The sequence below is a fragment of the Polyergus mexicanus genome, unplaced genomic scaffold, assembly GCF_030449975.1.
Source record: "Polyergus mexicanus isolate NDT 795.1 unplaced genomic scaffold, iyPolMexi1.0 SCAF_18, whole genome shotgun sequence".
NCBI classification, from domain to species: domain Eukaryota; kingdom Metazoa; phylum Arthropoda; class Insecta; order Hymenoptera; family Formicidae; genus Polyergus; species Polyergus mexicanus.
In genome coordinates this window covers 6,540,849-6,562,068 of record NW_027223338.1, presented here as the reverse complement: position 1 = coordinate 6,562,068, position 21,220 = coordinate 6,540,849, and the positions used below count along the sequence as shown (strand labels likewise).

Sequence of the window (21,220 nt, the reverse complement as noted above, 5' to 3'; positions counted from 1 at the left end):
TCTACATACACAGCGATAATTTTTGACGATCTATTTTCTTTATCGCGAATCTTCGTCTATAATAAAATGTACGAGAATAACACAGTTATAGTAGTTTCTCTTTGTAGAGTTAAATCAGTCCATTTAAATATCACATGATCTTACGCAATTTCATCGATATAATTGTTGTGTCAAAAAATGTATGATCATAAATTTCGTAACGATCAGTCACATGTGTGTGTCTGTTTCTTTTTTTTTCAAAACGCACACACTGTTTTGACGCGTGATAAACAGACGTACACATATGGAGATTGGTGATAAATACTTTGCATGGATATATATGTGGTTGATATTATTCCACATATAAAACTATTGATTGATATTAAATTAGATCAAACGATTAGACAACAATTTGCCGGGATCGAATTGATCATAGCAAATCATGACAGCAATAAAATATATATATATATATATATGTTTTAAAATTGTTAATTGTCGATACAAGTGGAAATTTTAGAAAAGCACTCTATATTTTTTCATTATACATGCACATATATAAAGATGCAAATCTTTAATTATAAATACTACAGTAAAGCTGTTCTCACATAAGCGGCACGTGTATAATGCGATGACACAAATCGTGATACATGGGTCATAGATAAAACGGAGTAATATAAAAGTATCGAGACACAATTCGCAATTACAACTTTTTAATCTCGCATAATCCAATCGCGAATAATGCGAGCAACGCTTATCGCTTGATTGTTACGTACGTACGATTGATGTGAGAAACATATAAAGTGAAACGAGCGAAGTAGAAAAGGTACTTATAAAAGAACATTTCGCTTTTGACAATTATAGTACATATAGACAAACTCAAGGGTCACTTTAGGAGCTGTACTATAGATTCATTGAATGGTTCGCTATTGAAAGACAAGAGATAAAAGGGAGCCGAATGAAATGAAAATTATCATTACATTTTAAAATAAAGAAGAGATAGGCGTTATCGATAACGCTTCTCATGGATCTGCCACCCGGTGGCGAATACGCGAGGCTACCACTTCGGTTTTCGGCCACAACTTTGGCGCCGGCGCCGAGAGTTTCCTCCTCTGCCTTCCCGAGTCCCCGACGACATCGGTTCACGAACCATGGTGTTGCGTGTCTCGACATCGTGCTAGCTAGCGCTGATGCTGATAGTATCAGGCTGATACTAGCTCGCGCAAACTTGGCGGCCGGCCTCTTCGTGCGTCGCGCGGAATACACGTGTCCGTTCGATACGCGTCGGTAACCCCACGCGTTCCCCTCTAAATTCTCATTCCGAAGGCAAGAGAGAAAGGTGGACGCGCGAGTCAATCGAACGGACGTGCAGAGTGTGCGTATCGTTGCGCTTGGTATCGCGACGCCTTTTTGACGAAAGCTATCGATCGGCAGTGCTACGGCGAGAACGACCATCCAGTGGCCGGCCGGCATAGCGCGTGGTGTCGCACCGGGTCCTACATGCGGTACGGGAAGCTGGCGTTTGGCGAGCCGCTGATAAAATCACGCCATTTACAGATTCGTCCGTAATCAACCGTGGAAACGTGGAGCACGTCGAACGGGGGTAATTACATCAGTATCATCATCATCCTTTCTTCTAAATCGAATTACAATGCGAGTTGTAGATTGTAGCATCGTGCGTCCGTCGACCACGTAGCGGTTGCGTCGCGAATGTCGCGATTCGGTCACTCGCGTGAATCACGCGAGTGTCGTATCCCTTGCCGCTGTTGGACTACCGAATGATACTCGGCTGGATTGTTTGATTATCTGGTTCCTTGGATCCGAATCGTTAAAAGACTCTCTCTCTGTCTTAGGTATCTCTCCGCTTTGTCTCAATTGACAAATGTTCATCGATCGAGTAAATTACCTGAATGAAAGAAACAACAATTTATCTACCGTATATTACTATATATTTATTTTGATGGAAGTTGTCCGAGTTATGTGATACTCATTGTGTATGCATGATAATACTGCAAAAATAATTTCAAGGACTTCGTCTTTTAGCATGCAATAGAGAAATGGCTATAGAATTTGCGACAAACAAATAGAAGTAGTAATAATAACTCGGTAATATTTATAAATGAGCGTTGTGTTCATATTCCACATTTGGCGCTAAAAAAAAATCCCAACTCTCATTAATGTCGCACAATCTTTCTCATTCGCCTACAATAAGTATATAAAACACAATTCGGCTACTTTAATAAAAATAAAACATCGGGATAAATTTGTTTTTAGATTAAGAGTTACACACTTTATTAAGCTTTTCCTCGGCAGCTGAATAAATAATTTAAAAAAATCTGTTACTTGTGCAGAACAAATAATGAGTGCATAGATTTTCATATCTAGAGTCTTTAAATAAATTCAAGATTCATGAAACACAAGCTTGCATTGTAAACATAAGTAAACGTGAATTTATAATATTTAAAAATTCATACGACATAACAAGTACATAATAAGATAATATTTGTGAAGACACAAACTGTATTTGCATTTTTTTTTTTTTTACTTTAAATTCTTGAAACAGACGGTTTTATTTCTTATAAGTAAGAGAACTACTTACGCACAGAACTGCAAAGTAGCGGAATACACCGTATGTTTGCAAATTAGTAGTGCATTTTTTTTCATCATAATCATAATGAGAAACTCGTTTAGTACGTGATATACATGAATTCTTATTCGAAAATAGTCATTGATAAAATTCTCAGTAATTGAATAAAAAATATGAAATTAAAAGACTGAAGCAGCTATAGCATATATTTAGCCTATTCTCTCTTCTTTTGCATTAATTCCAAGATAATTCTTATACCTATAAAAAATGATACGAAAAAAATTAAATTATTTTTATTCGACTATAATAAATATCGAAATGTTGTTCTTTTATACTATGAGATATATCACACACTATGTTCATTTTTCGCACATTCTAAAACGGCATAGTTGCACGTTCAATGAAAAACTGAGAAGATAGAGAAAGACTGGATTGGACGAATACTTTCCTTGTATCTTCGTGGCGGGACTACAGACGATGTGAACCGAGACCGAAGCGAGAACTAACACGACCGCAGCATAATGCCCTTGCACACATATATACACATACATACATATATACAGACAGGCAGAGGTCTTTTTAACATTATAAAGCGTCTGGCTCGCGTATTCTTAATTCATTTTTCGTTATGGACGTCATTTTATCGATATCCCAAACATTCCTTAATTTCACTTTTGACAACGATTGGTTTAATTTTATTAATTTATTAATCATAAGTGGAGAAACTTGCAAATAAGAGCCAAGGCGCGGTTATTGGTGCGCAAATTTTTTAAATTGTTCAATTTTAGTATTAGATATGCATTCAAAATGTACGTTTTGAACGGTTTTTTGATCCATCTTCAGCATAGATAGAAATATATAAAGATTAAATTAGTATATTTTAAATTGGTATTTCAAAACTTATAACCAACACAATGTCCATTGTTGCAGTCAAAATCCAAATTGAAGTCGATAATCAGAAAAAAAGACTCACCAAAACTCGTATAGAGTATGAAAATTAGTGGATAATATCGAAATATCGTCATTACATACATATCCGTCTGTGGTTTCAAATGTAAATATTTACATTTACATTTTTAATAATATACATTTAAAATGTAAACATTTACATTACATTTTAAATCGACAGATATACATATGACGATGGTGTTTCGACATTGTCCACTATTTTCCACAGATTCTACACAGGTTTTGGTGAGTCTTTCTCTCTGATTATCGATTTTAAATTGAATTTTGACTGCAACAACAAATAATGTGAAAATTAAATTTTAAAATATTAATTTAATCTTTATATATTTCTATTTATGTTGAAGATGGATAAAAAAACAGTTCAAAATATATATTTTTAATGTATATCTAGTATTAAAACTTAACAATTTAAAAAATTTGCCAACCAATAACCGCGGAATGGCTCTTATTTGCCAGTTTCCCTACTTAGTATTGTTAATACTCGGAGCCTATTGCTGTTATTATTCTATTAATCATATTTGCTGGAAGTATTTTAAATACATAAATTATGATTTTCTCGTGAGAATATTGCCTGACCATGCCGATATAAGAAACCGTATCACGCGTAAATAAACAACTTTAGGACACATTCTTTCTTTAAAAATAGATTATTTGTTCTTATTCTACAATTATATATGCAATAGATAACATCGGATATAAAAAGATATAAGACATGAGTCTTGTAAATTTTTTTTTCTTTTTTCTTTCCAGAAAGAGAGGGGACAGTTTGATCCCTTTCATCTTTCCTCGCGATTCGGCATGTTCAGACAATCGCAGAGAGCAACAGCGTGACTATCCGTTTTTTTTTATCTTCTTCCTGCCACTTTCCCTGCATAATGCATCTTCCTTTATTAGCCGTATCCAACAGAAAAATAGCCTTGTAACTGTTAAGATCTTTCCAGGTAGATTTGCATACCTGCGTAAACACATAGGTATGTATAAAGAAAAATAAACCTATCACGTATTTAATAACGCAGAAATACGGCATCCTTCGCATTAAGCAAGCGTCGACCTAGATTGATCGTTTTTTTTTTGTACATAAATATGCAAGCTGTGCAGGTATGCAAATTCGTCTAGATAGGCCTCTATATGCTATTTCACAACCTGTTGAATGCCTGTTAGCGACATATTATGTTTATCAAAGTGTATGTTTAAATTGATGAAAAATAATGATAGCCGCTTAGCAAACGCGTTGGGAGTTAGCAGATTCTGGCACGCAATCGTTATGTCGCGGATAGTTTGAATAGCTGAACGATCTTTCCACGAATCATTAAATAGAAATGATAAATAAGTTATAAATAGATTACAACAAAATCTCTCTATCGATTAAATTTGATCGAGCGTAAAGATAATTACGAAATAATGAGAATATAATAACGTTGATTGAAATAATAAATGCAATGTCGTTCGAGTTCACACACCTGTGTAGTTGCCGTCTTAATAACTCGCGGTTACGAATGATGCTCCATCAAATTGTTCGCAAAAAGTCGCTAATGTTCAGTCGCGCTGACTTATACTTGAAACGTGCCAGCCACTCTTTACGTCTTTCTTTCTCTTTCCTTTCCTTCCATTCCCACTCGCAAGAAACCAGTCGTGATTTTTCACGCGGTGGGAACTAGAAGTCGCTCCTTACTATAAATAGCCTTCGGGTTCATTCTCGGGACGCGATGTCGGCCTCCGACGGTGACGGCGGCGACTGGTCCACCGGCAAACATGCGTCTAGCAATCATCTCTGTCGCGTGCGAATAATCGGCTTTTATCCTCCGGCGATTCGAACTGCGTTCCTTTGCGCGATAAGCTGAAACAGACAGATATATTAGAAGGGGGAAGGAAATAAATCAAAGTATACTAATATGAATATATTACTTGGGCAGGTAGGAGCGTAACGTGAAAAGAATGCAGAGGATAAGATCAGCATCGAAATTTTTGTTAAACGAGAAAAAAGAAATTCCATGTGTATTATGCGACCAATACGTCTTCTCTTAGCGAGTGAAAGTACGAGGAGATGCGTCGCGACAAACTCGGAGTGTACAAGATTAGAATTGCTAATTAGCGATGCACGATTCCTACATTCTTTCTAAATTATGCATTTAAGATGGTGAATATAATGTACGTGTCTGCCTTTATAGAAAAAAATATACACGTTTTAAAAATAATATGAATATGAATTATGGGTTACGTGACGCGCACAAGTCATTCAAAACAAAATCATTGAGTATCTAACGAATCTGCAAATAATACAATCGGGATTATTTTACCTACCATATGTACATTTATCAAATCCTCCATCGCGATAATACAATTTTATCGAGAAAAGTAGATACTCAGCACTTTTGTTAGCGATTAAGTTGAGAGAAAACAAGGGACTATATTATTTGCAAAATATTTATAATTCAATGTTAATCGTGTTTTGTTAGAGCGCCTGATGCATTATCAACTATGATACAGATTGACATAAGCGACCCCTCGAATGTCGTGCAGAAAATATCTTATAAAACTACGATACCAATGACACGGAGATAACATCGATAATCGGTTGTCATCGCATTCCGTTGTAACCAGTAGTACATTATGTATGAATGAACGTTTATACGAATAAAAAATTACACGTGCATTGGATTACATTTCAATGAGTATATACATATATACGTGTACATACATGAATGATTTTTCAATATGCATATTATATTGTTTATATCGAAACACGTAATTAATGCGCAAAGTTGAAAAACGTGAAAAAGAGATATATGTTGTATCACGAGCAGTGTTAAACGGCGCCTTGTTGCCGGTTTCTTAACCTTGTGGCCCTTACAACTTTTACAACGCGTCTTATCTCGTATCGTTCAAAAATAAATTTAACAGAGCACACGAGGCGAACAGGTGCATTCCTACCTGTGGACATTATTGATTAAAAATAATTACGAAAATTATAGTTAAGAGGCGAAAGAATAACCGACGCGAATACAAATAATGATTAACGGAAACAATGATTACAATTGTCGCTCATTATCAAGAAATAAGCAACGGAACAGGGTTCATCGAGTATCGCGATAAACGATGTAGCGTGTGTGATAAATTGCACGGAAAAATCGCGTGAATTGTGTTCGCACCATTTGAATCGCTAATTGGAACGGTATTAAAAATGAGTAACCTAAAAGCACATCTTTTTTCACATCTTTCTTTATTTTGCGTTTATTTTACTTACTCGAATATCGTCGTCTACATCTGTCAACGAAAGAACGTGTGGGGGGATCGCGTTCGATTTTGACAGATCGAGATTCATCCCTCTGTGTAACAAAAAAAAGAAAAAGAAAAAAAAAAGAAAAAGGGAATTCTCACTCTCCATTCGAGACGTGCGCGATGCATCGAAGTGAATCTAGCTGCGCTGGAACGGATCGGAATCAAATTCATGTCAGATGGAGCGAGTCGAGGCTGACTCGAGCCGAGTCGAATCGAGCCGAGTCGAGCCCAAATGAATCGCCGCGCCGCGTCGCACTGGCTAAAAGCATGCGGCCAGTAGGCCAGTTTCCATCCGTCCTTGATGCGCGTCGGTTTATATTCGATCGACAAGTGCTCGGACTCTTCTTATACCGTTTGCATTCGCGCCCCGGGAACATTTCAAAAAATCACTCCTTCATCTCGAGACATCGTTCAACAGTCGCCGCTTCTATCGATTACCTTCGTGCAATCAGTGTAATTATCGAGATAGATGTAGACGCGCGAGACATACGATAGCACATATAATTTCATATGTAGTACGGCTCAAATTGTAATTTTATGTAAAGCTAACAGAGGCTCGCGCGAATGCGTTACGTATATGTGCGAACGTTGCGCGATTGAATGTTTCGAAACTTTTCCTTCGTGTTATTCGGAAAAATTTATTGTATCAGCCAGAATATTAATCTGTCGCATTTTCTAGCAAAAATATTAATTGATATATTATTTTGAAGAAAAATATTATTTGAAAAATATTATTTTGATTATTTGATTGAATTATGCGACATATGATTTTATTATTATTTATAACATAATTTGTGATACGTTGACTGCCATAGAAATGCGTATAAATTTTTAATTCGAGAAAGGAACATACAATTTGTTTGTATTAGTTTATTTAAAAAATATATATATATATAACTTATATACTATATTACTCAAATTTAGTATAAAAATATTCCAAAGAATTGGTCAGATATATATATATATATATATATGATTCAAGTTGGATTTTAATATTTAAATGAAAAAAGAAGAAGATAAAGAAATGGCAAGCGATATAATAACGATCGGTCGATCATTTCCTATCCGTTTGTAATCCTTCTTTCTCTCGAGTCTTAATATACTGACGATTGTATCAATTGTATCAATCACGATATATTAATTAATCTAAATAAATTTTATATGTGTATTAAGAGCACTACGCACAAGCGAGTAGTATTTAATTTTTTATTTTGATATTGAACTTTATAATTTATCATATCTTTTCTCTTCTCTTTTTTTTTATACGTGTATATCTACTTTACTCTTTTTTTTTTTATACGTATAATTACTTTTACACATATTAGATATGTTTAACTGATGATGAAACGTAGATTGAGACTTTTATGGAACAATGATAATCTTATAATTTATGTTTAAGTTAAATATAATAATATATAGATACTTAGTTGCCACACACAATATACACACACATACACGCGCACGCGCGAGTAACAAATAATCAATCTTCAGTGATTTATAGTAGAATGATAATTTTTCAAGATCATCGCATTTGTTTTTAGTTGCCTATTGGGCAAAATAGCTTTTGCTCTTGACAAAATAAGAAAAAAAGAGTAAAATAAAGAAATATAAAAATATACGAGAAATAAATAAATAATAAATAGTAAATATGGAGATAATAAAAAAATGAATATTATATGTGTTTCTTTTTCAGTTATCGCTGTTCTGCCGATAAATCAATGTATTTGGAAGCCCGATAAGCTATCGTCTATGGACTGAATATGAGAAGTCAGGGACATTCTTTGTAAGACGTATGCAAGTGCCCTCGTGAATTGTGCATATTTTTCGGAGAATGAATTTTCGGATATTATGATGAAAAAGTCTCTGTAACAAGATAAATAATTTTGTCAATATCAACAGAATATCGTTAGAATGAATTATTGTGTTCGCTATCTTGAGCGAAGCTATTAATACGCACATCGATTAAAATACAAATAGAGAAATATATTTTTGCTTACAAAGGTGCTAATAAAAGCTTGTGCAAGACTGAGAGATATCGTCAAATAAATAACGGAAACGTACTTCGGAAAAAATGGCATACGACGACGTTATCCTTCGTATGGGCGAATTTGGTCGTTATCAACGCCGAGTCTATCTTCTGCTTTGTCTTCCGGCGATATCGTGTGCTTTTCACAAATTGGCCGGTGTTTTCCTCGGAGCTAAAATAGATTCCAGGTACAGTTTGAGCGAACGTAATAATTACAGGGGTGGATTACGATATAACGGGTGTACTTACGGTAAATTGAAAATTTCTTTGTCTTAGATGTTTACTTCCGAACGAGTACGCGGAGAACGCCACGTTCCATCTGAGTCAGGACATATTAAACGCGAGCTATCCGTGGGACGACGAACTTGGAAAGTGGTCTCAGTGTCTGAGCCGTAATGTGATCGACGCCGCGAACGGTACGTTCGTTGAAAAAGCAATTGGCGACAATGCTGAAGGAGGAGGGATCAGTAGTCGTTGCAAGCAGTATGTGTACGATAGAAGCGTATACAAAAGTACAACCACTTCCGAGGTACAGAATAATAATCATCCCATTCTCTCATTGCAAAATAGAGTTCTCTTACCATTTTCTCTATTAATTGTTGTAAATGAAATTCACATGAAGATCAAACTCCTAGATGGACAGAAATTCATACGCACACAATTTATATACATAAATAAATATATGCAGAAAGATACAGACACTTGTTTATATATATGTCTATATCTCTCACAATGGATAATAAATGATATCGTTTTTCCGCACAGTGGGATTTGGTCTGCGACAAGGCATGGCTGAGAGCAACGGGGGACTCGCTCTTTATGGTAGGAGTCATGCTTGGCTCGATGATATTCGGCGGTTTGTCCGATAAATATGGACGTAGACCAATTTTCTTCCTGTCTTTAGTCATACAGCTGGTCGGCGGTATATTAGTCGCTGTGGCGCCCGAGTTTATTTCCTACGTAATCTTCAGACTAATTGTCGGCTCAACCACCAGTGGGGTGTTCTTAGTAGCTTATGTCATAGGTAACTAAATTTGATTATATTATTTGACTGTCATTTTTTCGGAAATTTTGATTGGATCATACAAATATCAGGCGTTATATAAATATAATATAAGCTGTAATACATTAATTTTCTTCAGCTTTGGAGATGGTCGGTCCGAAAAAGCGGTTAATAGCCGGAGTCGGTGTGCAGTTGTTTTTCACTGTCGGATACATACTCACCGCCGGTTTTGCGTATTTTATTACCAATTGGAGAATGCTGCAAATAGCCCTTACGGTACCGAGCCTCGTGTTTCTACTTTATTGGTGGTACGAGACAAATAATATATATTCTACATAACGAATATAATTCCAGTTAGGTGTTACAATTCACACGGTGATCCAATTCGTGACAGGTTTATTCCCGAATCCGCACGATGGCTCCTGACGAAAGGTCGCCTCCAAGAAGCGAAGGATTTGCTGCAACGAGCTTCCTTGGAAAATGGCGTGGAGATACCGAATGAAGCTTTGGACACGCTTCTTAATAATAACAGCGAGGATAGTATGCCCGATACGAAAAAACCTTCACTTTTCGATCTGTTCCGTTATCCGAACTTGAGACGAAAAAGCATCGTTTTGTTTTTCAACTGGTACTAGTTGCTTCATGTCTTTCGTTTGTTTATTTGATAATTTTGTACAAAGTTTGATTTTCTCGTTTATTAGGCTGGTTAACAGCGGAACGTACTACGGATTGTCTTGGCACGCGTCCAATCTCGGCGGTAACGATTACGTTAATTTTGTAATATCCGGCATAGTGGAAGTACCAGCGTATACGTTTCTCATCTTCACCCTAAATCGATGGGGTAGGAAAATCAGCCTTTGCGGCTGTATGATGTTGTCCGGATTAGCATTACTTGCTACATTATTTGTCCCTGCCGGTGAGAATCAATGAATAATATGCGGTTTCGTTTAATATTATATTGCAAAACTTTGTAACATTGTTTTATTTCACAACGATTCATAAAATTCAGACAAATTCATAAAAGTCTATCCTGTAATTATAAAGTTTATGTATCTTTTTAGATATGCCGTCGCTAGTCGTTTGCTTGGCAATGATAGGAAAACTTGCAATCACATCTTCCTATGGTGCAATTTATGTTTTCACTGCGGAACAATTCCCGACTGTTATCCGAAATGTCGGATTGGGTGCAAGCTCCACTTTTGCTCGAATTGGCGGAGTTATTGCGCCATACGTTAATCACCTGGTATGTTGTATTCATCGCGCATCTTTCTCAATATAAAAAAAAAAAAAAAAATAAATAAATTAAATTATGTTGACGTTCTTAGTAAATTAGCAATTTTTATTATAAATTATACAAAATTAAATAAAATTATATGCTATTCATGCTTCCAGTCGGAAATATGGACACCATTGCCACTCGTTATTTTCGGATCGTGCGCCTTATTTGGCGGCTTGATGTCTCTTCTTCTTCCGGAGACGTTGAACAAGAAGCTTCCTGAAACGATTCAGGATGGCGAGTTGTTCGGAAAGTGAGTTTTCTTCGATATTTTATTATTTATTTCATTTCACAATTTATTACTTTTACTCTTACTCTCTTAGATAAATAAATGGGTAATATTGTTAAAAAATACTTTTTAGAAAACTATCAAAGAAAAAGAAGAAGAAACAGCAATTGGATCTTGACCAATTGAACGAGATAGAAATAATAAAACCATTAAAATCACAGGAAAAACAGAACGGAGTACACGAGAAACAGAACGGATGACATTAAATTACGAAAATCAAATCGATATTACATTCAAAAATATGTACTCGATTTCGGTCTAATTATATTTTAGACGTCTGTCATGTGTAGTACACACATTTACAGAAAACTTGAGGAATGCAATGCTCCTTAGATTTCGATTTAATATCCACAATTGTATAATATTTGTTTGTACTACATTTTGTATTTCAATTGAGTCAGATTGGATCGCAAAATCACACAGAAATATGAAAGTTAATGAACCATCGGAAGAAATATATATATATATATATTTCGTGTTTTAATATCACAAAAATAGATGATGGTTTTGATTTACGCGTAACATATTGCAATAATGCATAAAATATAATAATTGTAATTCTCTCTGCCGATAAACATATCATTATTCAAATATCTGAATGTCCTTTATAAGGAGTGACTATGAATTATGTACGAAATATTACAACTTATCAATAAAACTTTTTGCTACGATTCTTCATTCATCTTTCAAACCATTTACAACTGACCAAGCATCGCTTTTCAATAGCAGTCTGATCAGAAATGAATGCAAGCATATTAAAATATTTTATTACATCGTAATCATCTTGTTGAATTTATAGGAGACTTCTTATTCGATACTATTAAAAAAAGGTAAGTGTTTTTTATTCGGTACTTGCATCATTCTATTCAATACACTTCTTACTCGATCAACAATTTATGCGAAGATTTCTTTAATTAAGATCGGATCGTGATAAAAATTTCAAACATGAGAAAAAAATTCAGGATACAAAGGATAAATTTTTTTTACACGGTGTGCGTAAGTTTATTCATCGATATACACGGATAAACATTTTTGTTGAATATTTTTATATATGTTTTGAAAAACAAGTTTGATTTATAAGATTCCTACTTCCAGATATTGCATTTTCTATCGGGATTCATTGCACTACCAACAGGACAATTGAAAGCTTTGGCGAAGTCTTCTGAATTCGAAACAGAGCCTATCACCCTCAAACGTCCGGTACTATGTACGTCCATTTGGGCATGTCTCTCAGTAGTATTCAAATCAATAATAGCTTCGCACCATACCTACAATTTTTACCGCAATACTTTCATATGAAACTAAGGAACATTTGCCTTCATTATTATCGTTATCGTTATAATTTTATTTTTATAATTTTTAATCATTGTTTACGATACTTACATTGGCAAATGATAGGAAGAAGAGCTGATCGTTAGTGACTTTTTCCAAGCCCGGCAATACAGTATCCGGTTTTCCGCACTCTCTTTCTCTCCTTTGATAAGCTCTGAATGATGCCTGTAATCCCATTGTATCCGCGATATTCTCACCCGACGTTTGATTGCCATAGTTCTACAATTTTCGTCAAGAATTTGTCATGATCAAACATTTTCTAAATACAGAAATAACAGTAATTTCAATCAGATTGTAATTAAGTATAGAGTAAGTAACGTACCTCTATTTTCTTATTAGAATTCTTTTCAATGGGATAATTATTAAATTGCTCTACAAAACAGCTTGCTCTTTTGCTGTACTCTTGGGACATTATAGATAACCATTCCACGAAGTCACCATTCTTATCGTATAAGATCCCTAAAAATAATTTTTGTCTTTTTTCCCTTCTTTCTCATATTACATATTTTTACATAGCTTTTCAGATATATAAATTAGAAGAAAATGAAAAGCCTCTATACTATTATAATATTAATATAATTTAATAAGTGTGAAACAGCCTACAGTAGAATTTTATTTCACAACATACCATCATCATCGAATCCGTGATTAACTTCGTGACCCATGATGACTCCAACAATACCATAATTAATAGCTCTAGAATAAAGTTAGATACTTAAAGAAAAAAGATTTCATTAAAAACTATTATAGAGAGACATAATGCAATCGTAAATTTATTTGTATTTATTGCTACATGCATATATCGCGTTGATATATTTTTAATTTAATTATTTATACTTACTGTGGTCGACCATAAGCGAAAAATGGACTCTGGAAATCCGCCGCCGAAAGCACTATGATCGAAAGAGATAATAATGTTAATGGCAAAATGGCAAAATATAATTGCAAATCTTTGAATGTTTAAATCATAATCATTAAAAAAAACGTGTTACATTATACATATATATACTTATAAAATTCGACCACGGGGAGAACAAGGCGTTCACTGTCAATGGGCTCATCCACCATCTGTAACATAAAATTTCTTGGGTATAAAGATTAACATTTATTCTGCGAGTTAAGAGAAAATAAATATGTGATTGTTTCAACAAGTAAGAAAAAATGCATCGAATATTAAAATATCTTACATATCATCATCATTCTCATCCTTTTTTAACTCCCGTAGCTGCTTCCATTTACTATATCTGTTGTAGCTAAGCGTATTCTCGTAATATGAATTGCCGATAATGAGCTTTGACAAAACAAAATAATTAAATAAGACAGTCGTTAACTAGGTAGCGCAGAAAAACTAAAAGATATCTTAAAAATATCTAAAGAACGATAAGACATCGTTTTTAAATGTCTTTTAGGCATATACCCTGATTGAGTATATACTAATTAATAGTAATAGTTCTTAAGAAACTCACTCCTTGAAAATATCGTTTAACGATAGTATTATTTCTATACCAATCTGGATATCCAATAAATTTCTTCATGTTCACTAGTTTCGCGAAAACATAATCTTTAGTATCTTCATCCAGCCAGTCTGATTCTTTAATTTGATATTCTACTTCTTTTTGTATATCATCAAACATATCCTCTGCCTATAGATAGTAGAAATAAATGATTGTATTAAATAAATTATAAACACATACATACACACATATATAAAATTATTATGGACAATAACAGAAATAAATTGCATCAATGTTTAGAATTAATATTAAATGCTTACTGTTTTCGTAATGTCATCTGAGAAATGTCGTTTTACATACTCGTACGCTAGAATGTCATGCAGTTGTGCTTTTCTCCTGCATGTGATCGATCTGTAACAACATTTAATATTATTGTATTATATTTTGACATCGATATAATATAGAGAAACATATTAACGATATTTTAAAACATATATTAAGATTATGCTACGTTATAAACCAAAAGTAATATATAGTTTGCTTTATCTTTTTGCACGTTGCAAAATAATTAATTATGTTTTCTTAATCAAAAGGAAACGTTGTTAATGATGACCAAAAAATTCACATCAAACCTCCTTTCTTTTTCGCTTTCTTCTTCATCTTCTTCATCTTCTTCATCGTCTTCTTCAGCTTCTTCTTCCCATAGTTGCCAATCTTCCCATGCGTAGTATAATTCTCTCATTTCACTCGTAGTAGCCTCTATTATTTTGCTCAAGAAGTTCCAGTGTATGTAATTCACTGAAATATATTTTGCATAAGCGCATGTATATAGACGACGTTTCATTATTAATCACATTATTATTCATCACCTTGTTTTCGAAACTCACCGATCGTTCGTTTCGATGTCTCATCCAGCAAAGAGACAAGAGCCTCAAAATAATCTGATGAACCAATCTCTAGACTTAAATCTCCATCCATGGACACGTGAGCTTCGTCAAATGATTCCGCAACTTTGTACACCCAATTAATCTGTAATTTAAGAGATTTCTCTTGTACTAATCTTGATGAATTCAACCATAAAAAATATAAAAATAACACGTTATAATAATCAAACAAAATTAATTACGAGAAAATGATTTACCTTGCTATTAGCGGTTTTAGACTCTTTTTTGTCATACCATTCTTGAAACTCATCGAGCGTTAGTTCCATGTCTTCATTCCATTCAGTGTCCAAAACAATCTGAAGCATATCATTATTAAATAGTTTTTCCCTTACAATCTGACAATAGCAATTGTAATAGTATGACGCTCACCTCCGTTAGTTTCACTTGAAACTTGAGCATATCTTCGATATCTTTATCGATGTATTCTTCTGAGACCTCACTGCCTCGCGCTTTAGCTATAGCGCGAGCTACTTTCGAAATGTAATTAGCGTATATCTGTTGCGCCGTTTCATTGTTTTCATCGCCTTTACTCGTTTTTTCCGTTATTTGCGATGTAGTCGATGTAGATACCGTTTCTAAAGTTTCCTTCGTCCTCTCTTCGTCCTGCGCTTTTCTTACATGATTTCTTTTGCTCTTCCGCAACTTGTTGCGATGAGTAAGATGGTGAGCGCCTTTGCTATGAACCTTTGTCGGTGTAGCTTGTCTTTTTATTCTTTGTTTCTTTGTCTTATGACTATCGTGTTTATTGAGAATTCGGGTGACACTCTTTGTTTTTCTATTATGCTGTATTTTTTTATTTTTTTTATGACTAAACTTGCCCGTAGATTTTCTTTTGTTGATTTTCTTTTTTGCTTCTTTATCTTCATTTTGTTCGTTCGTACTGTCGTCGCTATCATCATTATCATCGTCATTGTTCTCGCTGTTGTCATCGTCATCGTCCTCGTTTTCAGGCTCCTGATTATCCTGCTCGTCACTCGAGTCGTCGTCGTCCTCGTCTTCTATTTCGTCACTATCGTATAAGTTTCCAATCCATAGTTTGAATGAATCCGGAGGTAAATGCGGAGTACCGATCTAGTAATAAAATGTACATGTAAAAAAAATTTAATCTGATTATTGAGAAAATCGAAATAAATATGTTTGAGTTAGATATTCCAATACGTAATGTTTAATGGCGGAGAGATACACAAAATTGAATTATTAATTACATTTATCACAGAAATGCTTTTTACTTAAAATAAGATAGTAATTTTAAGTTAGATGTAATTTTTCTGACCTTTACGGTCTTGTTTGGACTATATATGTTTACGCGCACGTCGTGAAAAACATTATTTCCCGTCAAGCGTAAATATTTATCATCCACTTTTTGCCAACTATATTCTTGCTCGTCCCATTCATCCGGGTCCATTATCATCGGCCAGCCGCCTATACGCGATATAGTGGTAACCAATGGGTCGAGTCCTTGCTTGTTCATCGCATCTAAGGCAATAAATTACTATATCATCTAAATATAATTTTCGTGTCGGGATTCGACGATTCGAGAATTGCTCATACTTACCTGTATTCATGCAGACCGCATACCATCTTTTCGCAAGCTTCACCGCCAAAAGATCGCTGTTTCTGGGTCCCTCTTTCAAAATATCTGCGGAATTTAACGTCATTATAACGTTATATAATTTTCGAATTAAAGTTGATGCAACAGATTACATATAAATATATCTAATCACCGTCTACTTGTTGTTCTACATTCTTTTGAAGCATATGGAATAAACTCCACGAACGACTTCCCTTTGGAATAGGATTATGTTCCGGCCACTTTCCACAAGCGTATTCGTAGAAATCGTCACACGGATCCAAAGATTTGTCCATACTCTCTGATATTACCTTCGCTGGAAAAAAATTAAAAAATTAAGATACAATAAATTCAAATCTTAAGATGATTCAAACACTTCAATTTTTAATCAGATTAACTATTTTCAATACCAATTTTTTCGCACTCCTGATTTTTACACACATTTGTGGCCTCTTTGCTATCGTTTACTTTATCATTCAAACCAAACAACCATGCCAGATTTGAAGGATATGATTGAATTGATGATGTAACATTCTTCATTAGCAATGTGCCAATGAAGGCACTGTAAAGAGACACATCCAGGGAAAAATATTTAATCATTAAATAATTACAAAATAAATTAATGGTATATTTATAGGACAAAAAGAATTGTAATATATTCACGATTAACGAAAGTATTCGATTAATAATAATGAGTACTAATTATCGAAACAATAAATAAACTTTAATTTTGTATTATTTTGTAAAATTAATCAATATTATATAATTAGCAACCGAACTGCTATAGTTTAATATCATATTAAAAAAGTAATTATTACTACTTACAGAAGAATAAATCGTCTCATGTTCACAGAAAAATCTGCGATTGATAGGGATTCCAGTTACACAATAAACGAATTGTAAAGTTCTTTACCACAATGTGGAAGTCATTCATTACAGTTATCCTTTTATATATTTTTTCTTTAGGCGGAAAATCCCTGGACGGTTCCGTTGATATGTGATAGTAATAACTTGATAGAGTCGAAGGACAGAGATATATTTTTCATCCTGTTGATTTAAATAATAAAATTTGAAAAGTGCTTATATGTAATAAATTATCCTCTTCTTTTTGCCTTTCTGTCAAATTCAAAATGTTAGTTGTTTTTACAGTTTTCCATTTTTTTTTCATAAACTTCTGTTAATATCGGGAAATAATACGTGACTAATAGACATTTGGATAATAAAAAGATAAATTATCGAAAAATATAACTTGCTCATAATCATTTATAATCAATAAATAATGAAAATAGTAGCATATAATCTCTCTCACTTTAAATAATTAAATAATATTTAAAATTGTGTTTTCTTCTCATTTACTTTATAGATATTTTATATTAATAATACTTATAAATTGTAACTTCGCGCGCTTTACGCAGCTTACGCTTTACATCGAAAAGAATAATTATCACTTCATAGTAATAACGCAATTCCTGTCACATTGGATAACTTCAACTGAAAACATTGTTCTTATCATGATCAACAGAATCTCACATATCTATTTAAATAATATCGGCGTATTTACAATAAATTATCTTTTTCAGGATTTCCACCGTAATATCTATTTACGTAATACAATTCGGCCAAAATGTAAAAATAATAAATCAATCAATTATTTATTTCTGCTTTGCATTTAAAAAAATGTTTTTGTTAATAACATTTTTTACAATCAATAATATATTATACTTTTCATTTACGTAAAGAACTAAAAATATTGCAAGGATAAAACGTGCGAGTAAGAAAGAATTCAAGTTTTTCAAAATTTAAAATATCTATTATTATCATTTTATAAATATATTTTCACGTTTACATCTATGAAAAATATTTTTTATAATTATTAATAATAATAATAATAATAATTATTATTATTATTATTATTATTATTATTATTATTATATAATATAATATAATAATAATATATAATAATATAATATAATATAATTTAACATATTTTTTATTTTATTATTATTATAATTATTATTATTATACATTATATTATTAATATATTTTTTCTTCAACTTCATTTTTATTTTCATTGTCGCTCAATTCGAAACTATCGCTTTCATTGTTTTTTTTCAAGTATCAATGAAGAAATTATATTACTGGAATTCGTTTGTTTTGCACGATGTCCATTTTCAATTCGCATTAGCGCGCAGACAATCGTTCCGAATAACTAGAGCACTTTATGCGCATTGACACTTCCGTTGCGACCTTGGTTGAGTACGGATGTGTTAACGTAAGGCGTGTGTCCTTTGGACCTTATTTTTGAATTCTATTCTCCTCTTCTAAAGAGAAATTCTTTCTGTAGCATCCTATCAGTAACTCGCATATAAATAAAATTTTTGATACTAACCTACAACTTGATCTCTACAACATTAGCACTATTTATATTCATCGACTTGGCCGTGTGGGCCTGTGTATCTCAGGCCCGGTGCCATTCACAAGAAGAAGAAGAAGTATGCGCATTAACAAAACGGAACGATCATCGAAACATATGATCTAACCTAACTTTAATAGCTTTATTCAATTACAGCTCATTCACATTCTATTAATAATTCTTGGATATATAAATATTAATTGTTTATAATGAATTTGCCTCAAGTATTGATCGTTAGTACGAAAAAAGGAAAAGCTAGGGAAATCGCAGAAAGTGAGTACAAGTATTAACATTGTGTATACTTGAAATTTGTAATAGAAATTTATAATTTAAAATAGCTTCTGTAAAATTTCTGTATAGCCATGATTTTACAATTCTATTACTTCTGCTCGAATAATATAAAATTGGCTATACTTTTACAATTTTTTAAGTTCTTATAACATACTTTGTATGCATCGTGTCCGATGCAGACATAGGTGCAGAACAATTATCCGAGGAAGATGACATTATGGATTATCAGTGGAATATTGATAACAAATATTATACGTCACAGTTATCAATACGCACTATAGAAAATATATCTTATAAACACCCAGTAGAAGGAATCAAGGCATTAATCATATACCATGATACACAGGCAGTAAGATACATAATTGCACTGGAAATTTAGTGATTAAATTAATATATGTTGATGGCAATCAATTTCTATAGAACAATGCGGATCAAGAACTAGAATACTTGGCATCTTTAATTAATTCATTATCAACAACAGCAGAAGTATTTTTATTTTCCTGCAGTGCAATAACTGACATACTGCTGCGAGATAAAGGTACGTTTATGAAAAAGTGCACATTGATTATCTAAACATATTTCATGTCATTTCATATAGAAAATGTATGAATATATATAATATTTATTCTATTGCAAAGTTAATTATTTTATACATTTCAGTGCTAAATTGGTGTTTACATAACAAATTTGAGCTGGTTGAATTAGATCAAACAGGAGATTCAGAATCCGATACAGAGGGTAATAAATATGGTATTGAAAGAATCATAGAAGCTTTACATGCTCATACATGGCCTGATATTGTATTTAAAAGTAGTGTATCACAAATTTCTGCTATTAAAAGGAAAATATGTGTGCATCAATATATTTCCCATTTCTTTATACAAAAATTAAAATGTGTTTTGTTACAGCTACAGCAAGTGTGGATGAAACACTCAAAGTAAATGAAATTGAAGAACAATTTGAAAATATTCGATTATCGCGCGATTCTTCCGAAAGGCTACGTATACAGGACATGCTTGGTCAATAGAGATTAGGAATCATATAAAAATAAATATGCAAAGTATAATGTTTATTCTATCATAGATGTTTACAGATAGCATTATGGGTGATGAAAATGCGGACTTTGGAAAGCTGTTTGGTCAATTTATGGCCATGAAAGAACATGCAGCATCTCTACCAACAAATGAAAGACGCGTAGTAGCTGAACAAGTAGTCACTGCTTTTTGGAAAGCTATGGGTGGCGATCTTTTAGAAATCGAGGATTAAATTTAAAATTCATATGTCAATATATATAATGTTTAGAGTAACTATAGATTGCTTCAATGGGCTTTAAATTGATTTGCAATATACTAAAAAGCTCAAAATAATAAAACGCAATTATATAAAGATTACTTGCATATTGCAATAATATGTACATCAATAATGTATGATAAAAAAAAAGCATTTTTTAAAAAAGTTGCATATGATTTAAATGTAGTGTTATATGTATAAAATATATTTATCATGATAGATGAGACGAAATTGTAATAATGCTATGAACATGACATTATTAAAATTTTGTTTCGTTTGTTGGTTATAAAAAATTTACGTAAATATAATCATATAATAGACGTGTATTAAGATTATTTAAGACATGTTATAATTTTTTTAATAAAATAATTTTAATTAAATAAAAGAGTATTACAAATTTTTAAAGTGAGAAAGAAATTAAAATAAGATTTTACTCGCGCGTTATATTTTCGATAAATCACGGATGTTATTAGGAAAATATATTTCGACAAGAGCTAACCAAATTAAAATTAACTGCAAAT

At 33.0% G+C, this 21,220-nt stretch overlaps 3 protein-coding genes and 2 long non-coding RNA genes across 12 annotated transcripts; 2 read left to right on the top strand and 3 right to left on the bottom strand.

Annotated features, from left to right (window-relative positions):
- Positions 1-515: 515 nt before the first annotated feature.
- On the bottom strand, positions 516-7,012 carry LOC138941156 (uncharacterized). 2 transcript variants are annotated; one of them, XR_011448129.1, is made up of 3 exons: positions 6,777-7,012; positions 4,993-5,369; positions 516-1,882 (listed from the first exon to the last, which is right to left on the bottom strand). It is a non-coding gene; the product is annotated as an uncharacterized lncRNA (long non-coding RNA). The 2 variants fall into 2 exon arrangements; XR_011448130.1 differs by lacking the exon at positions 6,777-7,012 and adding an exon at positions 5,834-6,072.
- Positions 1,065-11,995, top strand: Orct (Organic cation transporter). 4 transcript variants are annotated; one of them, XM_070310554.1, is made up of 11 exons: positions 1,066-1,579; positions 8,505-8,594; positions 8,813-9,025; positions 9,114-9,366; positions 9,603-9,861; positions 9,980-10,148; positions 10,235-10,468; positions 10,542-10,756; positions 10,902-11,083; positions 11,233-11,369; positions 11,479-11,995. In XM_070310554.1, the coding sequence occupies exons 3-11, from the start codon at positions 8,883-8,885 to the stop codon at positions 11,603-11,605; spliced, it is 1,719 nt and encodes a 572-aa protein (XP_070166655.1). In that variant the 5' UTR covers positions 1,066-1,579; positions 8,505-8,594; positions 8,813-8,882; the 3' UTR covers positions 11,606-11,995. The 4 variants fall into 4 exon arrangements, with proteins under 4 accessions (XP_070166656.1, XP_070166655.1, XP_070166653.1 ...); XM_070310552.1 differs by having other exon boundaries at positions 8,505-9,025; XM_070310553.1 differs by lacking the exon at positions 1,066-1,579 and adding an exon at positions 7,091-7,264 and having other exon boundaries at positions 8,505-9,025.
- LOC138941157 (uncharacterized) lies at positions 8,158-9,321 on the bottom strand. The gene is made up of 3 exons (XR_011448131.1): positions 9,087-9,321; positions 8,873-9,009; positions 8,158-8,674 (listed from the first exon to the last, which is right to left on the bottom strand). It is a non-coding gene; the product is annotated as an uncharacterized lncRNA (long non-coding RNA).
- Positions 11,996-12,382: 387 nt separating the features above from the next.
- Positions 12,383-17,634, bottom strand: LOC138941061 (membrane metallo-endopeptidase-like 1). 2 transcript variants are annotated; one of them, XM_070310381.1, is made up of 18 exons: positions 17,531-17,634; positions 17,116-17,267; positions 16,860-17,021; positions 16,691-16,774; positions 16,409-16,611; positions 15,505-16,206; positions 15,333-15,431; positions 15,079-15,220; positions 14,824-14,989; positions 14,512-14,602; positions 14,204-14,380; positions 13,925-14,028; positions 13,747-13,805; positions 13,579-13,630; positions 13,366-13,433; positions 13,060-13,196; positions 12,789-12,956; positions 12,383-12,673 (listed from the first exon to the last, which is right to left on the bottom strand). In XM_070310381.1, exons 1-18 carry the CDS (start codon positions 17,548-17,550, stop codon positions 12,491-12,493), a joined length of 2,769 nt encoding a protein of 922 aa, XP_070166482.1. In that variant the 5' UTR covers positions 17,551-17,634; the 3' UTR covers positions 12,383-12,490. The 2 variants fall into 2 exon arrangements, with proteins under 2 accessions (XP_070166482.1, XP_070166483.1); XM_070310382.1 differs by having other exon boundaries at positions 12,616-12,706.
- Positions 17,635-18,881: 1,247 nt separating this feature from the next.
- LOC138941062 (alpha- and gamma-adaptin-binding protein p34) lies at positions 18,882-21,008 on the top strand. Of its 3 annotated transcripts, none has more exons than XM_070310384.1 (7): positions 18,882-19,197; positions 19,275-19,391; positions 19,589-19,758; positions 19,830-19,947; positions 20,070-20,219; positions 20,318-20,428; positions 20,503-21,007. In XM_070310384.1, exons 2-7 carry the CDS (start codon positions 19,328-19,330, stop codon positions 20,673-20,675), a joined length of 786 nt encoding a protein of 261 aa, XP_070166485.1. In that variant the 5' UTR covers positions 18,882-19,197; positions 19,275-19,327; the 3' UTR covers positions 20,676-21,007. The 3 variants fall into 3 exon arrangements, with proteins under 3 accessions (XP_070166485.1, XP_070166484.1, XP_070166486.1); XM_070310385.1 differs by having other exon boundaries at positions 18,907-18,977; positions 20,503-21,008; XM_070310383.1 differs by having other exon boundaries at positions 18,882-19,391; positions 20,503-21,008.
- Positions 21,009-21,220: the final 212 nt, after the last annotated feature.